This window comes from Halichoerus grypus, chromosome 1 (assembly GCF_964656455.1).
Source record: "Halichoerus grypus chromosome 1, mHalGry1.hap1.1, whole genome shotgun sequence".
Lineage (NCBI taxonomy): Eukaryota > Metazoa > Chordata > Mammalia > Carnivora > Phocidae > Halichoerus > Halichoerus grypus.
In genome coordinates this window covers 58,943,850-58,969,042 of record NC_135712.1, presented here as the reverse complement: position 1 = coordinate 58,969,042, position 25,193 = coordinate 58,943,850, and the positions used below count along the sequence as shown (strand labels likewise).

The 25,193-nt window shown below is 37.0% G+C and overlaps 1 protein-coding gene across 4 annotated transcripts in view; it reads right to left on the bottom strand.

Annotated features, from left to right (window-relative positions):
- GRAMD1C (GRAM domain containing 1C) overlaps positions 1-25,193 on the bottom strand; it is an 84,105-nt gene that overhangs the window by 32,396 nt on the left and 26,516 nt on the right. For 3 of the 4 annotated variants that reach the window (XR_013445277.1, XM_036107141.2, XM_036107140.2), the window contains 4 exons: positions 23,370-23,473; positions 22,670-22,765; positions 16,754-16,834; positions 1,634-1,752 (listed from right to left, as the gene is read on the bottom strand). Coding sequence is in view for 3 of the 4 variants with exons in the window: in XM_036107141.2 (XP_035963034.2) it covers positions 1,634-1,752; positions 16,754-16,834; positions 22,670-22,765; positions 23,370-23,473 (400 nt within the window). In the remaining variant the exon portion in view is untranslated. Of the gene's footprint in view, positions 1-1,633; positions 1,753-3,537; positions 3,875-16,753; positions 16,835-22,669; positions 22,766-23,369; positions 23,474-25,193 lie in introns of those variants that run through there. The other variant, XM_036107146.2, reaches the window with a different exon arrangement.

Below are 25,193 nucleotides of genomic sequence, written 5' to 3'. Positions count from 1 at the left end.
TTGAGACATACGCTTCTGTCGGTAATGGGAAAAAAGAGAAAAGGAAGAGAGGGAATGAGGATCTGGCCACATATTCTCTGAGAAAGCACTCAATCACCAGAAGAAAACAGCAGCTTCTCTGGTGACTTCAAAAAGCTGGACCTTAGAGTATACAAAGCAACTCGTCAAAAATATTCATTCCCTTCTTCAAAGACTAGAAACGCCTCGAGGTGGCAGGGACCTTGGAGCTCATCTCATTTCAGAGATGAGAAAAGTGAGGATCAGAAAGGCTAAGAGATTTGCTTGAGGTTGTGCAGTTACTTGGTGGCCAAGTCCAGACTAGTATCCAGATCTTCTCCACCGTAATCCAAGGCTCTCTGCATTATGTCAATTGCTTTTCTACCCAGCTCCAATACCTAAGAGAGACTAGGAAACTTTACAAGAAGAGCAGTACAATGGAAATTTTTAACTTTACAGAAAACTAATAAAATATGTATGTGTAACCACATAAAAAAGACTAAAATGTTGGTGCTGAGTATAAAGAGGATCAGCATAACTAGAAGGCTACCTAAATAAAGGAAAAATTATGTACACAGTGAGACTTCTGAAAGATTTCTATTTTAAGATTTATTTGCTATAGAATTTTTAAGTAAGAGTTTTATTAAGATATAATTCACATACCATAAAATTCACCCCAATACAGTGTACAATACAGTGGTTATAGAGTTGCACAGTCATGATCACCACTACATAGTTTTAGAACACGTTCATCCCCAAAAAGAAATCCTGTACCCATTAGCAATCACTCCCCATTCTCCCTTCCTCCCAGCCTCTGGCCACTACTAATCTACCTTCTGTCTCTATGGATACACTCATTCTGGATTCCATTTCATATAAATGGAATCATACAATATGTGGTCTTCAGGGACTTGCTCCTTTCACTTGCTTCTTTCACTTGTAATGTCTACTATAGAATTTGATGTATTATCCCTAATTGTTCTTATTGCTATGACCTCAATTACCGTTGGACAAAACGCACTTTTACTTGTACAGGTTAATAAAAATGTCCATTCTTCCCAATGAATCACAATCAGTCAAAAACGATCTCTCACCTCTGAATCTCTTTATTACATTATCTATTGCTCCTTTGGGCCTTTATCATTTTCAACCTTATATTATAATTATTTGCATTCCCCATAGTACTATCAGTTCCTTTCATTAATGCATTCAATATTCATCGAGTGCCAACTACATGTCAAGCACTACTTTAGGGTTTCCTCGAGGAAACATCAGATTATCTTTGTATTCTTCAAAATAACTACCAGCTAATTTATTTTATTGTTATCCATACGATCAGAGATGTCACTGGGTACTTCTCCAGATCCTTAAAAAAAGCTTTACTAAAACCACACTTTAAGCAAATCCTAGATAGCACAGTTACAAAACTAACATTTCCTTATATGTCCTGTATTTGCTTACCAATTTAGCAAACTACTCCCTGTCCTCACCTTTCACTGCATTCCACTACAGCGAACAAAGAGGCAAATTCCACCCAAGGATGAATTAATAGAAATTCTAAATTAGTAAAGTCTAAAATAATTCTGCTTGAATTAATGATTAATAAATCGTGAAATTTCAAAACATTTTGCTCTACCTTGGCTGCACATTATCCTCGATGGACAGAGACAAGTTTTCCATCTCTTCAGCATTTAAGCCTAGCTCACTGCCATAGTTCTGCTGGAGCAGCTGCCAGAATTCCTGTCTGGTCAAGCTCTAAAATGACAGAAAAATTACACCAAGTATTGGAAAATATAGGATAGGATAACATAGTGATTCAAAACATGAATTCTGAAGTCAAAATGACCTGTTGTGCAGATTCTAAATGTGTAACTTTGGTCGTTATTTGACCTTTCTAGATGTCAGTTTTCTGTATCTGTAAAAAACGGGTCCACAAAACTTATCTGACCGGGTTGATAGGGGGAGTAGATAAAATGCTGATTTTAAAGTGTGTAACATAGTAACTACTGTAAATGGGAAGTAAGATGTTTAAAATGGTCTTTGCGTACAATAGTTTGTTCACGGTATCTGGCAATCACCAATCTGCAATTTAAATTCTACAATCCAACCAGTCTATTATGACCACTGGATCAACATTCAGAGTTCTAATCATCAATTCAGAACCATCCTCTTAATTCATGATTTATCTGAATATTTCAACCATTTTAAAAACCTTATATATCAGGGGCGCCTGGGTGGCTCAGTCGTTAAGCGTCTGCCTTCGGCTCGGGTCATGATCCTGGGGTCCTGGGATCGAGCCCCGCATCAGGCTCCCTGCTCGGCGGGAGGCCTGCTTCTCCCTCTCCCACTCCCCCTGCTTGTGTTCCCTCTCTTGCTGTCTCTCTCTCTGTCAAATAAATAAATAAATCTTTAAAAAAAAAAAAATCAAAAATATCCAAACAGTTACCTACAATAAAGTTATTCAAACTAAGTAAAATGTCAGGGCTCTTTGGGTCTGAATTACATTAGCCTAGAATAGTTATCTAAGGCTGATAAGAAACTCTCATTGTAAATAATGTGTGTCTAATGAACAATAATGTTCTAACATTTTATTTTTTAGTATACACCACTTGTTTGGTGGGCAAAGTCTTGAAGATTAGTGTCCATAAAAGAAAAATAAAAAGGATCACTAGTGGCAGAGAAAGTTAAGGAGCCACTGTCCTTGATCCTAAAGGTACCCCCACACATTTCTTTTCTGACTCCCACACCAAAAAAGACATTTGTGAATAGCAATTAGCTCATACTAATAACTCAATCTTTCAAAGACACTATCTTTGAAATACTTTTAGTGTCATAAATGGACGGTTAACTTTATAAAGAGAAACAAGAAATATTTCAATATACTTGTGGAAGATTAACCTTTTATAAAAACTTCTCTGGAATAATAAATATCAAAGTATTCCAAAAACAGACTAAAGGAAGTGGATAAACCAATGATAAATATTCAGACAGCTTCCTAAGAGTGAAAAATATGAAACTTAGACATAAAATATTAACAACAAAAACACAATTTTATTTGACTACATAAATAAATAAATGTTTAAAATATATTATCAAATACTATCAGGAAGTTAACAGTAAATAGAGTAATATACTTTTTTATCTATTAGTTTATATATATATGAACTCTTATATATAAAGTATATATTTATATATACAAATATAAAAATATAAAAGTATATATAGTATTTTATATAAAAGGTATAAAGTATGTACATATATATAAATTAATGGAAAACAAAATAGAACTCATTTAGTTCACTATCTTTTTTTTATCATCTTTTTTTAAATTCACCATCTTACAGATCTACTAATTTGTTAAAAATAACTTTACAAAGTTGGTCAGAAGTCACAAAAAATGTGGTTATTTGTAGTCATACTGAATATTTAAACATTAAAACATATACCCAGACTGATATTCATGATTCTCTGAATAATAATTCTCTGAATTAGGTTGTTTTAGAAAACAACCTCAATTTTCAACAAAGGCTGACCACCTACCTGCAAACAATGGAGGGTCTCCCAGGTTCAGCCTGTAGAGAGTACTTTAACAAAATAAAGATGAACCAAGTAGCAATCAGATAAGACTCAAAAGTCAGAAGATCAATTTCTGGCCCAGAAAGCTTTGTATCCTAAGTATTCTGCAGTCTTTATCTGCATCAGAGTTCCAAATACTTAATGACAACTATGTGAAATCACTGCTTTAATCTTCTCATTTCGTTATGAGAGGCTTTTCCTTATGAAAGACATGTTCTACTGAGTTTAAAGCACATTATTTGTCACTTCCTGGTCTGTAGAATCAGCACTCTTTCCAAGGTTGCAGGTCAGAATGCAGAAGTGGTAGTTATACCTCACTCTACAGGTTCCTAAGCCACTCCTACTAAAAGAAGATAGGTAAACAGGATTTTATTAAAGGGACAGTTCTCAATTTCTTCTTTTCCACACAAGATTAGGAACAATAAAATGTCAATGAAAATATCTACTTGTGCTCAATTATGTAAGATGCCTATCGCAATATTATTCCAATCTCATTTTAGAGACTAAATATATTAAGGGTTAATTTTTTTCTCCATGCTAACACTTTCTATTCAACTCTGACGATGTCATTATTACTTCTTCATATGCCACTTCTTCAGTATGGATGTAGCAGCCCCATCAGACTTGTGTATTAACCCTTTACAACTATCAAAGATTGTTATCTCTTGAGTATTATAAATGGAACGCCAGGAAATAACAGGAAGAGCAAGCTATTCAGTTTGAGCAATTCCAATAAGCACTCAGCACATCATTCATCACTGAAAAGTTTGTATCTTTATTACTCAATAGTTCTTTCCTTTAAAAATATTTCTTACTTTCTTCAGAATAATTTCCTGGCAGGGACCTGGACTGTAATAAACACTACAGAGAGTCTCATCTACCAATTCCAATTTATTTCCCTGAAGAAAAATTTTCTTCTAAATGAAAAATCACAGCTTGCCCCAATTTCTACCTAGTTATTCCATTTAATTTAGTAAGATGTGTGGACAACATCAAATGCTACTCAATGAACTGCGACGATATCATTTGGGGGGGTTGTTAAAACCTAATTATTGTATGCAATAGCAGAATGAAAGACCAGAGCGACAATGGAGAATACTACTCCCTCAAACTGTAGAGAGCACACATGGGGGCTAGAGTCCACTGTCTAAAAATTAATGCTTTTGACATATTATGGTAGTTCTCACAGGCTGAAACTGTAGATAGATATCCTTACTCTACTATGGTAACCAAATTGCTATGAGAAAAATATACATTAGCTATACTGGAAGTGATTTTATATACCTTTGCTAAATACAAAAATCCCTATAGCAAACCATGAGTATATAGTAAATTTAGTAGGCTTAAGGGGGAAAAGAGAACCTAAGACTTAGCCCCAAGAAAGCCTGGTACACAAAGGCTGAGTAGAAGAGGAGTGGCCAACAACAACAAAAAAAAAAATGAGGGAAATACCAGGGAGGTAAGAGGCAAGTCCAGAAGGAATGCTGTCATGGAAATCAAGGGAAGAAGGTGCTCAAAATGGAGGGAGTATATAGTGACAGATCAAGTACAAGGACCACATACATGGCAAGTACAAATGCGCCAAGGAGTGAAACAGCCTGGCAAACCAGTTCACCATGACTAGCATTGGTGGTGGGGAGAGAAGGGGAAGGGAGAAGGAAAAGAGTCAGTGGGAAGGGGGAAGCAGCCAGAGCATGAGGACCTTGTATGCCATGCTGAAGAATATGGGGTCTACACTGTGAAAATATAAAAAGTCACCTACTAGTTTCACATAGAAAAGTAAAAAGTTCAAAACTGTGTTTTTGAAAGATACTCTTTTAAAACTATTATCGCTTTGGTAACAATCTAAAGGACAGATTACAGTGTTAAAAAGAGATCATTAGGAGACTTTTGTAACGGTTCAAGCTAGACACGATGAGGGCCTTCATGAAAAACACGACATGGTTGGAAAAGAAGAGGTAAGGAACAAGGATACATCCAGGTTTCTGGCTTGGGGGACCAAGTAGAAGGAGGCACACTTCACTGACCAAGGGAAAAGAGGTGGAGGAGTTCTACTAATCAAAAAGGTAAAAAAGAGGGAACAATATAAGAATACAAATACTTCTCCATTACCAGGCTATTATATAGAAAATGTGACTAAAATAGTTAGCAATTTTACATTTATTTTTTCCCAGGTAGGTTTGAATGTTGCACTTACTAGATTTATAGCACTACTAGAAAACTTCTAGATTTCCAAGTAATTCCAAAAGAAGTGATCATTGGGGAGAGGCCCAAGAAAGAATAAGGGGATTTGATAAGGCTGAGGAGTCTGCAGAAGGCGGGATGCCACTCTTCCAAAAGGTTTCAGAATTTGACATTAACTTCATAAACTGACCACTTTTTGGAGAATGGCCTCAGCATTGTCAGCGCCCTGGAGTTGCACTCAGAGTGGCTGACTGTAACAAGCCACACTCCCAGACCTCATATACTCACTCAGTGGTAAATATGCTAATGCACTATAGGGGAACAGACCTTTCTAATCATCCAAAATCTTTCCTTCTGCCACACAGGGTGCCTCAACACGTTGGCAGTCACGTATTAGTAATCAGAAATTTGCATGATAAGCATGGAATCAGAGCAAAGGTGGACAGTTTTCAAGGACCAACTGTGATGTTGGTGTGGCCTGATGATTCATCTCTGTACATTGTCTAATGATAACAATCTACCTCTGTGACTCTACCTTTCTGTCCTAAGTCCTAAGTTCTTGGCCTAAGTCCAGCCAAACCCCCTTCAGACTGACATATTCCTTCTTTATATATACTAACACATTCAATCAACTGTTTTTAAACCATTTTTCCCCCAACGCACCTCAGGAACAGGACCCCTTTTTGTCATTCTCCTATTAGCAATTCCCAAAATAGAAGCTGGAATGACAGATATCATAATTTGGAGAGGGAGGGGTCTGTACACATCTGAAGAGTGCCTCTCATCACCTCATCCCTAATTCTGACACATGCATCTCCTTCTGCCCTTAGGGACTAAGTCTGAAAGCCATTCTGTCTCTTTAACCCTTACAATTTAAAATGTGTGCAGATTTCTGCTCTCAGAGGCCCTGGATTTAAATAGTCACTCTCTCGGGGCACCTGGGTGGCTTAGTTAAGGTCCAACTCTTGATTTTGATTCAGGTCTTGATCTCAGAGACTGAGTCCCACTTCGGACTCCATTCTGGTAGAGTCCCACTTCGGACTCCATTCTGAACATGGAGCCTGCTTGGATTCTCTCTCCCTCTCCCTCTGCCCCTCTCCCTACTCGCTCTCCCTCTCCCTCTCTCTCAAGAAAAAAATAATAATAATCACTCTCAAATGTACTCTTAAATTTGCATGAAGAGCTAGCTTCATAGCAGCCCCTATGTACTGGCAAGAGAGACCACTATTATCTAACTGAGAGAAAAACAGTGCAAAAAGAACATTTTGATTCATCCTGCCTGTATTGTATCAAAAATCCTAAATCCAATTATATGATAATATCACGAGGAACATGAAAGGATTAATATTAAGATTTGAGCTTTAAACAAAAGTCTTTTAAGTTTTAAGCCGGTTAAAAGTAATAACCTTATATATACACATCTTGTTTTCTTTTTTCTCTTTAAGATTTTATTTATTCATCACAGAGAGAGAGAGAGAGAGAGAACACAAGCAGGGGGAGAGGCAGGCAGAGGGAGAAGCAGGCTCCCTGCTGAGCAAGGAGCCCAACGGGGCACTGGATCCCAGGACCCCAGGATTATGACCTGAGCTGAAGGCAGACGCTTAACAAACTGAGCCACCCAGGCGTCCCTACATCTTGTTTTCTTAATAACTCAAGTATACAGAAAATAACATTCTTTTGGCAGCTGAGGATTCTTTAGTGTTTCAAGATAATCATTTGTTCTCATGGCACAAAGAGGTTTAAGAAATTGAGTTAAATGAACATTCAACTTAGGGCATACCTTGAATGTTGTTTCTGTAACTAAATGCCTGTGTTTTCTCCCCATCATTTGCCTTTTCCTTGAGCAGAGAAGTGAAAAAGTGTTGTTACTTAAATGTAATGATTATCGGGAGTCTAAATCATTGAGGTTTTACTAAATTGAGTCAAAAAGTATTTACTGAGCATCAGCTATTTATAATACAACCCTATAAATTACTGTCCACTTTTGAGAATAAAGGGCACTATTGACAGAGTGCTAGATGATAGTGGGTAAATCAAGATGTATGCCAAAACAGCTATGCAGTAAACACTGCACTTGTCACTGGACATAAAACAATGAACAAGACAGACATTATCCTTATCTTCAAGATGTTTATAGTCAAGCGAGGAGAACAGAAATAAAACAAGAATTACAAGTGTAATGAATGTTACAAAGGAAAAGTGCAAGATGTTACAGAAAGGTGAAGGAATGGATCTGACTTAGTTTTATTAATGAGTATCACTTCAAACTAAGGGGTGGGAAAGAAGCAGGCACAAAGACCATGTCTGAAGATCTAGTGCAGGGGGGGAAAAAAAGGCAGAACATTTAAGAACAGGGAAGATGTACTGAGATGAGGCTGGAGTGGTGGGCTGCCACCAGATCATGCAGTCCTTATAAAAAATTTTAGATTTTTATTCCAAGGGAAATGGGTATGAAGCAGGAAGCTAATATTAGTAGGTATACATTTTTTAAAAAGATAAATTTGGCTGTAGTATTGTTCAGAGGTCAAAAACTTTCTGTGGAAGGCCATATAGCAAATACTTTAGGCTTTGCGGACAAATCGGTCTCTGGTGGGACTACTCAACTCTGCTGCTGCAGTGTGAAAGCAGCCCTATAATAAACAAACGGGCATGGCTATGTGTTGGTCAAATTATATTAATGAACAGTGAAATCTGAATTTGTCATGAAATACTATTCTGTCATGAAATATTCCTTTTATTTTTTGAAAAACCGTTTAAAAATGTAAAGCCAGTGGCCCTGGGTGGCTCAGCCCATTAAGTGTCTAACTCTTGATTTCAGCTCAGGTCATAATCTCAGGGTCGTGAGAGCAAGCCCCACACTGGGCTCTGCGCTGGGAACGGGGCCTGCTTAAGATTTTCTCTCCCTCTACCTCTGCTCCTCACTCCCCTAAAAAAATAATAATAATAAATAAAAATAAAATAAAAAATAAAACCATTCCTACTTTGTGGACCTTACAAAAACAGTTGGCAGGAATGCTTGGCTCTGATATAGAGCGTGGAAGGGGTAAGAGCTTTAAACTAAACAAAATAGCTGAGGGTGGGGAAGGGCCTCTATAGAGTCTTATCTTAAACCATGGTTGCACAATTATTTACAAAAGACAGAAACCATCAATTGTTTGTATCAAAGAATGCAGTGGCCACTGTCTTTTGGTCGCACAAATCCCAGATACTCAATGAGCTATCTAGAAAAAGGGTGCTAAGCTCAAAGGTTGTGAACTAAGCTGAAATGATATAAATTACTGCACGAATAAGCATACTGACAGTTTAAACACATGTCTAAACATTGAGGATTTATGTTAAACTAAGCCAAATATCTGAAATAAACTGTTCTTTCTGAAGCCATGCATCAGAGGAACCTTATGAATGAAAAAGATGTACTTTTATTTTTTGAAAAAGATTTTATTTATTCATTTGAGAGAGAGAGAGAACATGACAGGGTGGTGGCAGAGGGAGAGTGAGAAGCAGACTCCCTGCTGAGCAGGGAACCCCACTCAGGGTTTGATCCCAGGACCCCAGGACAATGACCCAAGCCGAAGGCAGACACTTAACTGAATGAGCCACCCAGACACCCCGAAAAAAAATGTACTTTTAAAAGCATTCCTGGGGAGCCTGGGTGGCTCAGTCAGTTAAGCGTCTGCCTTCGGCTCAGGTCATGATCTCAGGGTCCTGGGGTCAAGCCCCACTTCAGGCTCCCTGCTTTGTGGGGAACCTGCTTCTCCCTCTCCCTCTGCCACTCCCCTGCTTGTGAGTTCTCTCTCTCTCTCTCTCTCTGTCAAATAAATAATCTTAAGAAAAAATAAAAATAAAAGCATTCTTTCTTGGGGCACCCTGGGTGGCTCAGTTGGTTAAATGTCTGCCTCGGCTCAGGTCATGATCCCGGGGTCCTGGGATCGAGTCCCGCATTGGGCTCCTTGCTCAGCATGGAGTCTGCTTCTCCCTCTCTCTGCTCATGCTCTCTCTCTTTCTCAAATAAATAAATAAAATCTTTAAAAAAAATTGTTCTTTTTCAAAGGCACCATATTTGTCTCCGTTTTTTTTCCCTTTTTGTGGATTTTTTTTTATTGGAGAAATCAATAAAACACACATACACATACACACAATTTTAAAATCATTTTGTTGTATATACCTTAATCTTTTTTCTAGATTAATGTGCTTTGTTTTTAAGGCCTTCTCATGTAAGAAGTAAGCTAAGTAAGACATCTTTACTCTTACTCTCAGATTCCCAATTACAAGTGAACATGAATATAATATTCTTAACTTAAATTCTCTTAAAATATTTTTAATATATATAAGACGTATTATTCAAATGACTTGTGTTGTTTTATAGAACTCTGTAGTTATGTTGTGTATTTTATAGATTTTGCCTTTTTTTTAATAGTATTACAAAAAATCAGGAAATCTAACCAATGTGGCTTTATCACTTTAAAAAATTAGAAGGTTGGGGCACCTGGGTGGCTCAGTCGGTTAAGCACCTGTCTTCAGTTCTGCTCATGGTCCTGGGGTCCTGGCATCAAGCCCCACATCCAGCCCCACATCAGGCTCCCTGCTCAGCAGGAAGCCTGCTTCTCCCTCTCCCTCTGCCCCTCCCCCCGTTCATGCAAGCGCTCTCTCTCTCTCTAATAAATAAATAAAACCTTTAAAAAAAACCAAAGAGCTTTTTAAATATTTTCATTAAAGTTCAGATCTCAGTTTCTTCCTTGGCTCATCAGTAAACCTGAACTTTGTCACTTCCCTGGAGTTACTTGTTTTCATAAGGATGTATACCAACTTTCTCACCTGTGATAAGCGCAAATGGGATTTGGGGAGGACACTCAGATCAGGTGCATAACCAAATGCAGTAGCCCAGTAGCCGTCTTTGGCTCCTTGTTAGAATGAGGGAATGCACCTGGGGGATTTCCAGAGCACTCAAAAAACTTGGCTTTGGAGGGCAGTATTAACCAGGTCCCTTGGGCAACACTGGAGTTTCCAGCCCATGCCAGTAAGAGCAGCCCACTGCAACTGTAACAATGCATCTGAACGTGGGGCTCCGAGGAGCCAGGGTGCCCAAATACCAAGAAAGACTCACGAGAGTAGAACAAGCTTGGACATGGTGCTTCACTGCCAGCCTTGTCTATTCCCTTATGGAGGGAGGAGGGGCTAGGCTTAGCAAACTCCCCCACCCCCACCTCTCTCCTCCATCTGGGGACTTCCAGGCCACTTCTTGTCCCCAGCACTCGGGGAAGTGAAAGCATCCCAGTGGGGCACTGTTTGGAAGTCCCTGACCACAGCAGCTGCCCTAAGGTTGGAAAACCATTCAACCCTAAGAGCCACGGAGGCCACAATTTGTCCACTCCAGTGAGGGTCTTAGCTGGAGAGTGGGGAGGAGAGGAGGTAAAGTTCTGGCCTGCCATGTTTGCGCTCCAGCAGCAAAGGAGCCTTTCTTATCAGCCGGAAATCTGTACTCCACCCCCCAACCATTTTTTTTTTGAATAACAGATTTAACAGGTTTATTGAGCTATAATTCACATACTACAAAATTCACTTTAAGTGTACAATTCAGAAGTTTTTCGCATATCCTAAGGTGTACAACTATCACAAGTTTTAGAACATTTCATCCACCCAAAAGATACCCAAATCCATTAGCTGTCAACTTTTCATTCCTCCCTCCTCCTGGAAACAAATTTACTTTCTACTTCTATGAATTTGCCTATTCTGGACATTTCATAAAAGCAGAATCATATAATATATGTTCTTTGGGGATGGGCTTTTTTCACATACCATAATGCTTCAAGGTTCATCTATGTTGTAACATGTATTGGTACTTCACTCCTTTTTATTGATGAATAATACTCCATTGTGTGAATACACGTTTTGCTCATCAATCATCAGTTGATGAACATTTAGGATGTTTCCACTTTTTGGCTTTATGAATAATGCTAAGAACCTTCAAGTGCAAGTTTCTGTGTGAACATACACTTTAAATTCTCCTGCATAAAAACCTAGGAGTGGAATTGCCGGGTCAGGCAGTTAACTATGTTTAACATTTTGAGAAACTGACAAACTGTTCTTCAAAGTTTTCAAAATTTTACAACCCCACCAGAATGTATGAGAGATCCAGTTACTCCATATCCTCAACATTTGTTAATGTCTTTTTTATTTCAGCCATCCCAGGGAATGCGAAGTGGTATCTCGTTATGGTTTTATGTTTCCCTAATGGCTAATGACATTGCACATCTTTGCATGCACTTATTGGTCATTTGTATATCTTCTTTGGAGAAATGACTATTTGACTCCTTTGTGTATTTTCTTAATGGGTTATTTGTCTTTTTCTTGTAGAGTTGTAAGAGTTCTTTATATGTTCTGGATATAAATACCGATGAGATATAGAACTTGCAAATATTTTTCCCAGTCCATGAGTTGTCTTCTCATTTTCTTGATGGACACCTTCAAGCATAAAAGTTTTTAATTTTGATAAGTCCAATTTATCTGTTTTTTTTCTTTTGTCATTTGAGCTTTTGGTGTCATATCTAAGAAACCACTGTCTAATCCAAAAGTCATGAAGATTTATAACTACAGTTTCCTCTGAGAGTTTTATACTTTAAGGTCTTACATTTAGGTCTATGATTCATCTTGAATTAATTCCTGTATATGGTCTGAAGTAGGAATCAAAATTCATTCTTTTGTATGTGTTATCTAGTTATTCCAGTGCCATTTGGTGAAAAGACTTCTTTCCCTGTGGAACTGTTTTGGCACTCTTGTCAAAAATCAAATTAGGGCTGATAAGTGTAAGATTTTATTTCTGGACTCTCAATTCTATTCCATTAATGTATATGTCTAGACACACCAGTAAACCTACTGCCTTGATTATTGCAGCTTTGTTGTAAACATCAAAACAAAAAGTGCAAGTTCTCCAATGTTATGGAATGAATTGCATCCCCCTAAAGTTGATAGGTGAAGCCCTAAACCCCCAATGTGACTATAATTGGATATAGGAAACTTAAGGAGAAAATTAAGGTTAATGAGGTTGCTACGGACTTAACTGTGTCCCCTCAAAATTCGTATGTTGAAACTCTAACTCCAAAAAAAAAGAAAGACAGAAAGAAACCCTAACTCCCAATGTGATGGTGTTTGGAGATGGGTTCTTTGGGAGATAATTAGCTTTAGATGAGGTAAATGCGGGTGGGACTCTCATGATGGGATTAATGCCCTTATAAGAAGACACCAGAGTCTGCTTGCTCTGGCTCTGGCTCTCTCTTTCCTTCCCGGCTGTGTCAGAACACAATGAGAAGGCCAGGAAGTGTTCTCACCAGAACCCAACCAAAGCTGCCATCCCCATCGCAAACTTCCAGCCTCTAGAACTATGAGGAAATAAATTTCTGTAGTTTAAGCCTCCCAGTCTTCAGCATTTTGTTATTGCAGCCTGAGTTAAGACAGAGTTGTGAGGGTGGAGCCCTACCCTAATAGGACTGGTATTCATATAAGAGGAAGAGATACCAAGAGTGTGCATGAACAGAGGGAAAGCCATGTGAGGACACAGTGAAAAGGCTGCAAGCCAACAAGAGGGGGTCTCACCAGATACTCACCCTGCCTATTCCATGATCTGGGACTTCCAGCCTCCAGAAGCATGAGAAAATAAATTTATGTTGTTTTAGCCATCCAGTCTCTAGTATTTTGTTATGGCAGCCCTAACAGACTAATTAATCCAATTTTGTTCTTCTTTTTCAAGACTGTTTTGACTATTCTGGGTACCTTGCATTTCCACATGAATTTTAGGATCTGCTTTTCAATTTCTTAAAAAAAAAAAAAATTCCAGTTGGGATTTTGATAGGGATCTGCAGATCAATCTGGGGAGTATTGCCATCTTAACAATATCAAGTCTTCTGATCCATGAGCATGAGATTTTTTTTCACTTGTCTTCTTTAATTTCTTTTAACAATATTTAGTAGCTTTCAGTGTTCATCTTAAAGTTCCTTTGTTAAATTTATTCCCAAGTATTTTATTATTTTTGATGTTATTGTAAGTGAACTATTTAATTTTTGTTCATTTTGAGTGTATAAAATATTGATTTTTGTACTTTGATCATATATTCTGCAACTTGCTGAACTTATTAGTTCTAATGGGTTTCTACAGACTTTCTTAGAATTTTACATATATAAAACCATATCACCTGCCAGTGGAGATAGTTATATTTCTTCATTTTTAATCTGGATGTCTTTTACTTCTTTTTCTTGCCTATTTTCCCCAGCTAGAACCTTCAATACAATATTGAATAGAAATGGCAAGAAAGGACATCCTTGTCTTGTTCCCGACCTAAGGTGGGGAAGCATTAGTCTCTTGCCATTATGTTAGCTGTGAGCTTTATCAAGTCAAAGAAATTCCCTGGTAGTCCCACTTTTTGTTTTTGTTTTTATCATGAAAGGATGTTGGATATTGTCACATGTTTTTTCTGTATTGACTGAGATGATCATTGGTTTTTGTCCTTTATTCTACTAATATAGTGTATTACATTGACTGATTTTCATATGTTCAGTCAACCTTGTATAAATCCTACCTAGTCATGGCATATAATTGTTTTTATATGTTGCTAGATTTGATTTGCTAAATTGGTTTGGTTTTGTTGAGGACTTTTATGTCTATATTCATAAACAAAATGAACACAGACACAGTGAACATAAATATTGTCCTGTAGGTTTCTTGTGATGTTCTTTGTCTGGACTTGGTTATCAAAGTAATATTGGCCTCATAGACTGAGTTGCAAAGTGTTCTCTCCTCTTCTATTTTTTGAAATACTTTGTGAAGGATTGATGTTAATTCTACAGTAAACACTTGGCAGAATTCACCAATGAAGCCATCTGGGCCTGAGTTTTTCTTTGTGGATAGATTTTTTATTGCTAATTCAATCTCTTTCCTTGTTATAGGTTTATTCAGATTTTTTATTCCTACTTGAGTCAGTTGCAATGGTTTATGACTTTTTAGTCACAATTGTCCATTTCACTTAGGTTAACTAATTTGTTGGCATACGATGTCCATAGTATGAACCCTTTTCATTTTGTAAGGTCAGTAGTAATGTTGTCAGTTTCACTTCTGAATTTAATAATTTTAAGCTTTTTTTCCTGGTCAGTCTAGTTAAACTTTATTGATCTTTTCAAAGAAAGAACTTTTTGTTCTGTTGCTTGTCTTTCTATTCTCTATTTCATTCATTCTCTTCCAATCTTTAGCATATCCTTGTTCCTATTTGCTTTAAGTTTAGTTTGTTTCCCTTGCCCTAATTTCTTAAGGTGGAAAGTTAGGTTATTGATTTGAGATCATTCCTTTTCTTAATATGGGTATTTATAGTTATAAAATCCCCTCTAAGCATTGCTTTAACTGCACCTCATGAGTTTTGGTATGTTGTGTTTCTGTTTTCATTTAACTCGAAGTATGTTCTAACTTCTCTTGTGATTTCTTCTTTCACTCATTGGTTATTCAGGAATGTTTTGTTTAATATCCACTTTTTATGAATTTCCCAAATTTCTGTTACTGATTTCTAATGTCATTCACTGTAGTCCATTGTATTATTTCAATCCTCTTGAATTTATTAAGGTTTCTTTTATGACCTAGCATATGGTCTGTCTGGAGATTGTTCCATGTGTACTTGAGAAAGATGTATATTCTGCTTTGAGTGTCCCATAGATGTCTTTTAGTTCTAGTTTATAGTTTTGTTCAAACCTTCTATCTCCTTGTTGATCTCTGTGGTTGTTCCATCCATCATTGAAAGTGGGGTATTGAAATCTCCAGCTATTATTGTTGAATTATCTATTTCCCCCTTCAGTTCTGCTAGTTTTGTTTCATGTAATTTAGGGCTCTGTTATTAGGTGCATATACGTTTATAATTGTTATAAATTCCAGATGGATTGACCCTTTTATTATTATAAAATATCATTCCTTGCCTCTATTAACCTTTGTCTTAAAGTCTATTTTGTCTGATACTACTGCAGTCACTTCAGCTGTCTTTTGGTTACTATTTGTATGGTATACTTTTTCCATCTGTTTGTATCTTTAAATCTAACCTGTTTCATATAGACAGCATATAGTTGGATCATGTGTTTTTGTTTTTTTTCATTCTTTCTGCCTACCTCTGCCTTCTGATTGAAGTGCTTAATCTATTTATGTTTAATGATTTAATGTAATGTCTGCCATTTTGCTATTTGTTTTCTATGTATCTACATCTTCCATTACTGCCTTCTTATATGTTAAATAGATAGTTCTAGTGTAACATTTGAACTCCCTTGATGTTTCTTTTACCATATTTTTAAAGTTATTTTCTTGGTGGTTACCCTGGGAATTGCAGTAGTCCCCCCTTATCCATAGGTTCACTTTCCCCAGTTTCAGTTCCCACAGTCAACTACAGTCAGGAAGCAGACTGTCCTCCTTCTGACATACCATCAGAATGTCGGTAAGTAGCCTAACAATATGTCACAATGCCTGTCATTCACCTCACTTCATTTCATCATGCAGTCATTTTACCATCTCATATCATCACAAGAAGAAGATGAGTATAGTACAATAAGATATTTTGAGAGAGAGAGATACCACGTTCACATAAGTTTTATTACAATATATTGTTATAATTACTCTATTTTATTATTAGTTATTTTTATTAATCTTTTACTGTGCCTCATTTATAAATTAAATTTATCATAGGTATGGATGTATAGGAAAAAACATAGCATCTATATTGAGTTCAGTACTATTTGCAGTTTCAGGCATCCACTATGGGTCTTGGACCATATTCCCTGCAGATAAAGGGGTCGAGACTTACTGTAAAATTAACATCTTAACATAACTATGGATTCTGTTTTGCTTCAAGTTTCATCTTAGAATTTGAATAATCTAGTCAAAATTAACTCCAGAAAAAAAAAACTCCAGAAAAATTCAACTCACAAACACTGGGAGCTTGATATTATAAGAAGCACCTGCCTCTGGTATGAACACTTACCTTTTCTAATAGTACATTCTGCCACAACCTAAAGATACTGAGGTAACTTCTATCTCTGGCACCAAAAGATGTAAAGAAAAACTGCAAAGAAAAATAGTAAGATAATTTTAGTGTCATTAAAAAAAAAGTCGGGGTGGGGGAGAGTATCTATCATGAAGATCTGTTGGCACTTGCTATGGTTAAAGCAAATTAGTAGGACACCATTCCCTACTTCATATATTATTTTTGTTTCGCTCTTTGCTACAATAAAAGAAAAACAGGTAATTGGTGCATGAACAAGGTGTCTTTAAAAACTATCTTACAGGGGCACCTGGGTGGCTCAGCCTGTTAAGTCTGATCTCAGGGTTGTGAGATAGAACCCCACATTGTGGAGCCTGCTTAGATTCTCTCCTTCTCCCTCCGCCCCCCTCAACATACACTCACATGCTCTCTCTCTCTCAAATAAAATAAATAAATAAAATCTTTAAAAACTTTATCTTACAGCAAATACAATTTTATCAATATTTACTCAGAAAAGAAGCTTAAATAGGTAAATATTTATGTGCATATAATTTATTGCAATCATCTTAAAAACTTATGAAAAAAATTAAAATTTTATTTATTCTGAACTTTCCAAAGAGACTTGATTTGGTGACCATCTGAGCCAAGTATACATAAAGAATAAAAAAAATATAAGCGGGGGCACCTAGGTGGCTCAGTCACTTAAATGACCGACTCTTGGTTTGGGGTCAGGTCATGATCTCATGGGTCATGAGATGGAGCCCGCTTGGGGCTCCGTGCTCAGCAGGGAATCTGCTTGAAGATTCTTTCTGACCCTCCCCCTACTCATGCACGCACTCTCTCTCTAAAAATAAATAAATGAATAAATCTTTAAAAAATTCAAGTGGATTTCAGAGATCAATTTATTTTAAGGATCTTAATTTCAAATCATATCATCTTTCATAGTCTTCTAAAAAAATCCAGAAATGCTTAATTTCTACTAATTATAGATATAAAACACCCATGTTAAAATTTAACTTTGCTTTGAATGCTATGGAAAAAAAATAGCATGTTTCAATCTATAATTCTATGTTTGCTTTTAGCCCTATCTCTTCCTCTGCATTTAACTGATTTTGCAAAGTCACGTTTTAAAATAGGCTTTTATGAGAAAATCTGACAAGTGACAGCACTAAATACAGTCTCTCAGTGTATCATCTCTTCCGACCCCATAGTTAGTGACTTTTCATGATTGAGTAGTTATTTTTAGGGATGAGAAAGCTCAGTTATATGTTTGATTTGCTAAATAAAATGTCAAACAAATATTATTTTGGATATTTACGCTTTTCATAGAAAGATTTTAAAGTGCTATTTTCCAATTAATAAATTGAAATGTTGCTATGTAATACTCTCCATAAAGCAAAACTTTTCATAACAAGGATATATCGAAGAGATTTTCCAAATGGAATTATATATATAACATCTGGCCTAATGATGACTAATTACTATCCTCCATTTCCTTTTCTTAGACCAAACTGTTTTGCTTTCTTATATTATAATAATCTTACAACCTTTCGTTCAGATATATAGATAAGTAAAATCTCCTAGTCTATCTAGTCCCCACTTCTTAAACTAAATCACTTATCAATTCTATCCACTCTTGTATACAATCTACCACTTAGTTCTATGACTTTGGGTCACTTTTCTTTTCCTTAGTTTCCTCATCTGAGAAAAACGGGAATAATTATAGTAACAAATTTTTGTGAGAATTAAATGAGAAAATATCTATAAAGAACTTAAAACAGTGTTAGAACAAGTATGTTCAGCAAATGTTAAGTTGTTGTTATCATTATTAAAATTAAAATGCTTGACCCTGAAATGTCACTATATACAGTATATACTATATACTGTGAGAAACAGTCACACATTGGGCTTAAGAAGGCATGGTCAGGCTGTTCACTGCAGCAGTGTTAATAATAACAAAATATTGGAAATGAACCATGGTAAATTCATTCGATGAAATATTATACAGCATATGAATAAACAGAAATAGCTCCATCTAGATGTGCTAAGCTGTGACTCCAAGAGATATTAAGTTCTTTTTTTTATTAAAGATTTTTATTTATTTTTTGACAAAGAAAGAGACAGTGAGAGAGGGAACACAAGCAGGGGGAGTGGGAGAGGGAGAAGCAGGCTTCCTGCGGAGCAGGGAGCCCGATGCGGGGCTCGATCCCAGGACCCTGGGATCATGACCTGAGCCGAAGGCAGATGCTTAATGACTGAGCCACCCAGGCGCCCCTATTAAGTTCTTCTTAAGAAAGAACTGAAAAACAACATGTATAAAATAGCATTTACTTCAAAAACAAATCAAAACTATATGTGTGTGTGTGTATATATATATATACACATATATGTGTATACACACATACTTGTGTGTCTATATACATATAGACATATACATATATGTATATAGACACACGTGTGTGTATATACATATAGACACACAAAGATATATATACGTGTGTGTGTGTGTGTCTATAAACACACAAAGGAAAAAGTCTGAAAAGATACATACCAAACTGATAATAGTGTTTGCATATAGAAAAGCAATGGGATTAGGGATTATAGGCATGGAAGGAAGATGTTAGTTTAAGAATTGTTTGATGATTTTGTTACGGAATGCAATATATTCATGTATTGATTGTAAAATTAAGAATATGATTTTTAGCTCTTCTTCCCTTCCTGAACAGTTCAGCCATAAAGCTGTTGGTGGAACAGAGAAAGTAGGCATCCACGCTAGAGGTGAGGGTAGGGAGAAGGAGCTGCAGTAGCCCAAAACAACGTCAAAACCAGAAAAGTCGAGGAGGTTGTCACGTAGGATTAACATATGTGGAGTGTCAGATCCCAAGTAGGTAAGAAGGGCCTCCATGGAACACGGTGTTAGAACAAGAACAGGGTAAGGGGCACGAGTCAGAGCTTACAGAGGGTGACAGTGTAAAGGGGTAGCCTGGCATGGGTATCAGAACCCAAGCATGGTGAAGAATGTGACCACAAATGGTGGCAGCCTACAAAAGCATGTTAGAGCTAGAGCAGGTGAGGGTGACATAGTGTGATGGAGTCCATGAGGGTGATTTTGTGCTGGGGAGTCAAAGCCTGAAAGGGTGAGGGGGGCAACCACACACAGTGACAAACTGTCATAGAATATTAAGCACAAGCAGGGAATGGAGGGCATCCTTTTAGATGAGTGACCTGGCACAGGGTAAAGTAAAGGCAGGAAAGGTGTTTAGTATGGGATATCAGCTTAAGCAGAGTGAGGAAAACTTGCACATGGTGAGAGCATCTGTGTCGTGACGGGATGGGCAGCAGCCTGACATGAAGTGTCAGAAACCAAGTCAGGTAAAAGGACATCCATAAGGGGGGGTGGGGCGCCTCGGGGGCACAGGTGACTGAGCATCTGACTCTCGGTTTCAGCTCAGGTCATGATGTCAAGGTCATGAGATCAAGTCCCATGTCAGGCTCTGTGCTCAGCACAGAGTCTACTTAAGACTCTCTTTCTCAAATAAATAAATAAATAAATCTTTTTTTAAGGAAAGAGGGGGCATCCATGTGGGGAAGGAGTGGCAAAGGAGAGGAAGATTGGTTACGTAGAGGCCAACTGATCAAGTAGGTAAATATACTGAGGATAATGGGAACCTGGTTTCTCACAGTCAGGGAAGGGAGTTACAAATAGGAAAGGGAGAAAACAAAAATGAACTCTGTGGTCTTTGATAGGAATTAGAGATATTAGGGTAAATTCATGGTTTATGACAGATAAGTAGACAGACATTGATGTGCAAGTGGGTATATATGTGTATGTATTATATAATTATATATATATTACATATACCCTTATTCTGACCACTTAGAGGGCTTGGAAATAGTGACACCCCAATAGCAATGAACACACTGGCTTCTAATATCAGTCTCCCCTTAAAAGAAATCAGAACTCTTTGGAGAAATGACTGATTCCAGGGGTGACGCAGGGAAAGCCTGTAATATGCCAAAAATCAAGGAAATGCTCAAATAGTGCTGAGAATAGTCAGAAGGACACTGACAGCCTCACATTGGCCAAATTTGGGACAATTTGAGCATCAAAATAAATAATGATGGGACGCCTGGGTGACTCAGTCAGTTAAGCATCTGCCTTCAGCTCAAGTCATGATCCTGGGGTGCTAAGATCAAGCCCCGCATCAAGTCCCACATCGGGCTCCTTGCAAGGAGCCTGCTTGTGCACAAATGTGCTCTCTCTCTCTCTCTCTCTCTGACAAATAAATAAATAAAATCTTTAAAATAAATAAATAAATATATAAATAAATAATGATAGTAATGGATTAGAACTCATTGAATAAAACTATGAGGGCACACTGATTAAAGTAAGTGAATGCATAAATTTAAAGTCTGATAAGTAATCATATATTTACATAGTTTCAAAGTAGCTTGCCACAAAGTATTATTACAAAGGAAAATGAACTAACTTTACAGTAAAGTCTTGCAAACATCATCTTAATCAGGTGATCCAAGTGAGTATCACCAGTAATGGTAGAAATTGAAATCATGGGTCATCTGATGGGATGCAATGGAAAGAACAGAGCATCACTTTCATGTCATTTCTGCCAAAATTGCATAACCCAAGTTTAATTACAAGGAAATATCAGACAAACACAACTGAGGGATATCTTACAAAATAACTTACCCGTAATCTTTAAAAATGTCAAGGGCACAAAAGTCAAAAAAAGACTAAGGGACTATTCCAGAATAAGGAAATTAAAGAGCATGACAACTAAATGTAATTATGTATTTCTAAACTACGTCTATTTGCTATAAAGGATATTATTGGAATAATGGGGGAATTGAGGAAGGTCTGAGGACTGAACTGCGGTAATGCTCAATGTTAACTTCTTGATTTTGATGGTTAGGTTGTGCTTATGCAGGAGAATGTCTTTGTTGGAAATACACACTAGAATATCTGGAGCGATATCTGGAGGGATGAGGCTTCAGAGTGACAACTTACTCTCAAATAGTTCAGAGGAGAAAATTTTTTGTACTGTACTGGGAAGCATTCTGTAAGGATAAGATTATTTAAAAATAAAAATAAAATGTAAAGTACATTTGAAAGAAACTACAAGATTTAAAAGTATCATTACAATGATTCAATGTTATAATAATGTTTCTCTCCCCTGCTTCTCTTTCCTTTCTCCTTTTTTTCTTTCATTGCTTCCCTTCATTCCTTCTGTGCTTCCTATCTCCTTCCTCCCTTCCCTCTCATTCCCTTCCATACTTGCCTTCTTTTCCTTCCTTCTTTCCTTTTCTTTGTCAGCATTATGCTTCTAATGTCACACACAGAGCCCTAATCAATCTTCCAGGTGGGTTCAGAAAGATTCTTCATATATCCCCACTAAAAAATGGCAGATATTGTAGTAACTGCCATCCTAAAAAAAAGTATTATAGTGATAATGTGTTTACTTATATGCTGTCCAAATCTCTGTTCACCAGAACCATTTGTTTTTATTAGTTGCTACTGGGCAAGTATCATTGACTAAACAATATCATGGGTTTATTAGGGTATTCAGAAATAATGATGTTTTACCAAAGCTTACCCTACCTACCTCTTACAGAAGAAGTGAAAAATATGGGAGAAAGTTCTCTGTGAACTATAAAGCACAAAAAATGTTAGCAGATTTAATAAAAAAAAAAAAAAACAGATTACATGATTACATGTTAAAAAAAATGTTAGCAGTCATTTAATTAGAAATAAGTATTTATACAGAAATCTAGTATTAAATACAATATATCTCTGTTACAAATTCCTAACTCCAAGAAGAATTACCAACACTGATGAATCAGTATGATGCAGATTTTCTCCACATTATATAACAAAGCAAAGGTAGAAAAGTCTTTCACCTTTTCACCCTCTGTAACAATCTGGATAGCATTTGGGATGAGTCGAGCAGTTTTCTCCTTAGTCATGAAGGTTATGTTCTTTAATGCAATACAAATCTAAGCACACAAAAGAATGAAAAATTATTAAATGGATTTTTCAGAAACATGTACAGCACAAAATACCAAGTATTACATCAATCTAATCCAGAATATTCCGTTGAAAAACCTGAAGGAATTAATAATAATAAGCAAATGCTTGCATTCTCTGAGAAAAACAGGGTAAGCAGTCAGACATTCTCCCCCATCAATAATTTCCTCCACAGCTCTTATCTCTAAGTTTAGGATAGAGTGTGAAAAGACATGTGGGTGTTCGTGTTCCATATTAACACATACACACACAAACAAAATTCAGACAGTCTGTCACATAAGACATGATTTTGGCAGTCAAATGGATGTATGTTCAAGCTTTTTTCAACCTGAAATCTCTTTCTCCAACTGTATTAAATATGTACAAATGGAGCTCGATGTATTAAGAAAATAGATCACACACTTCTACAATATACATATTGTATATATATCGATTACATGTATATACAAGTATTATATACAAATATACATAAATTTACTTTGGAATCTAAAGTATATTGTTTTTAGGAGGACTGTATATATTTCTATCTACGCAATTATTTGTATCAACAAATCAAATCCAAATACGTCTTACTGTAGTTTCCCATCTGAAGATGTTGCTATAGAAACACAGCCAGTTTTCTGAAAGATAGAGACGTCCCTGAAGCAAAATGTCCCTCTGAAGAGCACAAGCATAATCTAGATACACAAGAATAAGGAACAACTTATTCACAAAAATCTGGCAACTTTATAATCTTATCCTACTTTAACACATGAAAAGTCATCACTCTTTGTTCATTAGTTTGTTCATTCAATCACTCACTCATTCAGATACTTTGGGCACCATACACCAGATATTTTGCTGGAAACTAGCGTTACCAAACATGGACCTTGCCCTCATAGAACATTCTAGAAGGGAAGGAATACAATAAACAAACAAATACAAAAATAAGTATAATGATCAAAGTGTAGAGAAAGTCTGAGAGACTATAACAAAGAGGACACAGGTATGAGGGGACTGGGCAGGGAAAGAGTATATCAGAAAAAGTTCTCCAGAAAAAGTAGTCTTTAAACTGAGAACTAAAGGTCAATAAATGGTCAGCTGGACCATGAGGAAAGAGCATGTGCAAAGCCCCGTGGTAGAAAAAAAAAGCACATTTAAGCAACTATACAAAGAACTCTGGGCTAGAGAAGCTGGAGAAACTAGATATGTAAGGTTCACAGGCTATGGTAGACTGTGAACTTTACAAGAAGCCATTGATGAGTTGTTTTGTTTTGTTTTGTTTGCCATTGATGAGTTTTAAGTGGAAGGGGCATGATCAGATGTATATATATATATTTTTTAAGATTTTATTTATTTATTTGACAGAGAGACCCAGCCAGAGAGGGAACACAAGCAGGGGGAGTGGGAGAGGGAGAAGCAGGCTTCCTGCGGAGCAGGGAGCCCAATGCGGGGCTCGATCCCAGGACCCTGGGATCATGACCTGAGCCGACGGCAGATGCTTAATGACTGAGCCACCCAGGTGCCCCCAGATGTATATTATTAAAGACTACTTTTTTCACACTGTGAGAATGGATTCATATAAATGAATTGGAAGTCCAGGGGAAAATTGATGGTGGCTCAGACCAAGAAATGACAGTATTAAGGGAAAGAAGTAGTTAGATTCAGAGATATTTAAGAGGTAGCACTGATGGGAGATTGGTGATTAGGTAGACACTGGAAAAGGGTGAGGAAAGGGACAATAATTACTCCAAAAATTTTACACATTTTAAGTTAGTTTCAAAGTTGATCCTCTCTGCCTCAGCACTAAAATCCAGTTCTGGTAAATGCCACTAACTTAAGTTAATACCATGATTTAGATTGGCTCTTCGGCTAATGTAAATAGTATGGCTAAATTATCAATAATTCAAGATATAAAGGGCTACTGTTGATGGGGTTTGGGAATATAGGTGAGGTTCGGTGGGGTGAGTTCTAGAGCCCACAACCAAGAAAGAATTCTTGAGACATCTTTGGTACAAAATGGTGGTTTATGAAAGCACAGGGACAAGACCCAGTGGGCAGAAAGAGCTGCTGTACTGGGTGTCAGGGGTGGCTGATAATATACTCAGGAGTTGGGGGAAGTAAGGAAAAGGGAGGTTTCAAAAGAACTTTCATATGCTAAAGAGGACCAATCTACAAGATACCTACAAGATACCAGAGGCCATCACATTGTCAAGTTAAGGTTGTTTTCCCTCCTAGCAAGATATTAACATTAAGACAGTTGGGACAGCGGGGAGCCTGCTTCTCCCTCTGCTGCTCCCCCTGCTTGTGCTTTTTCTCTCTCTATCTGTCAAATAAATAATAAAATCTTAAAAAAAGAAAAAAAAGACAGTTGGGAGAATCCTGGAAAAATGTCACACATGTTCCACCCAGGAGTGG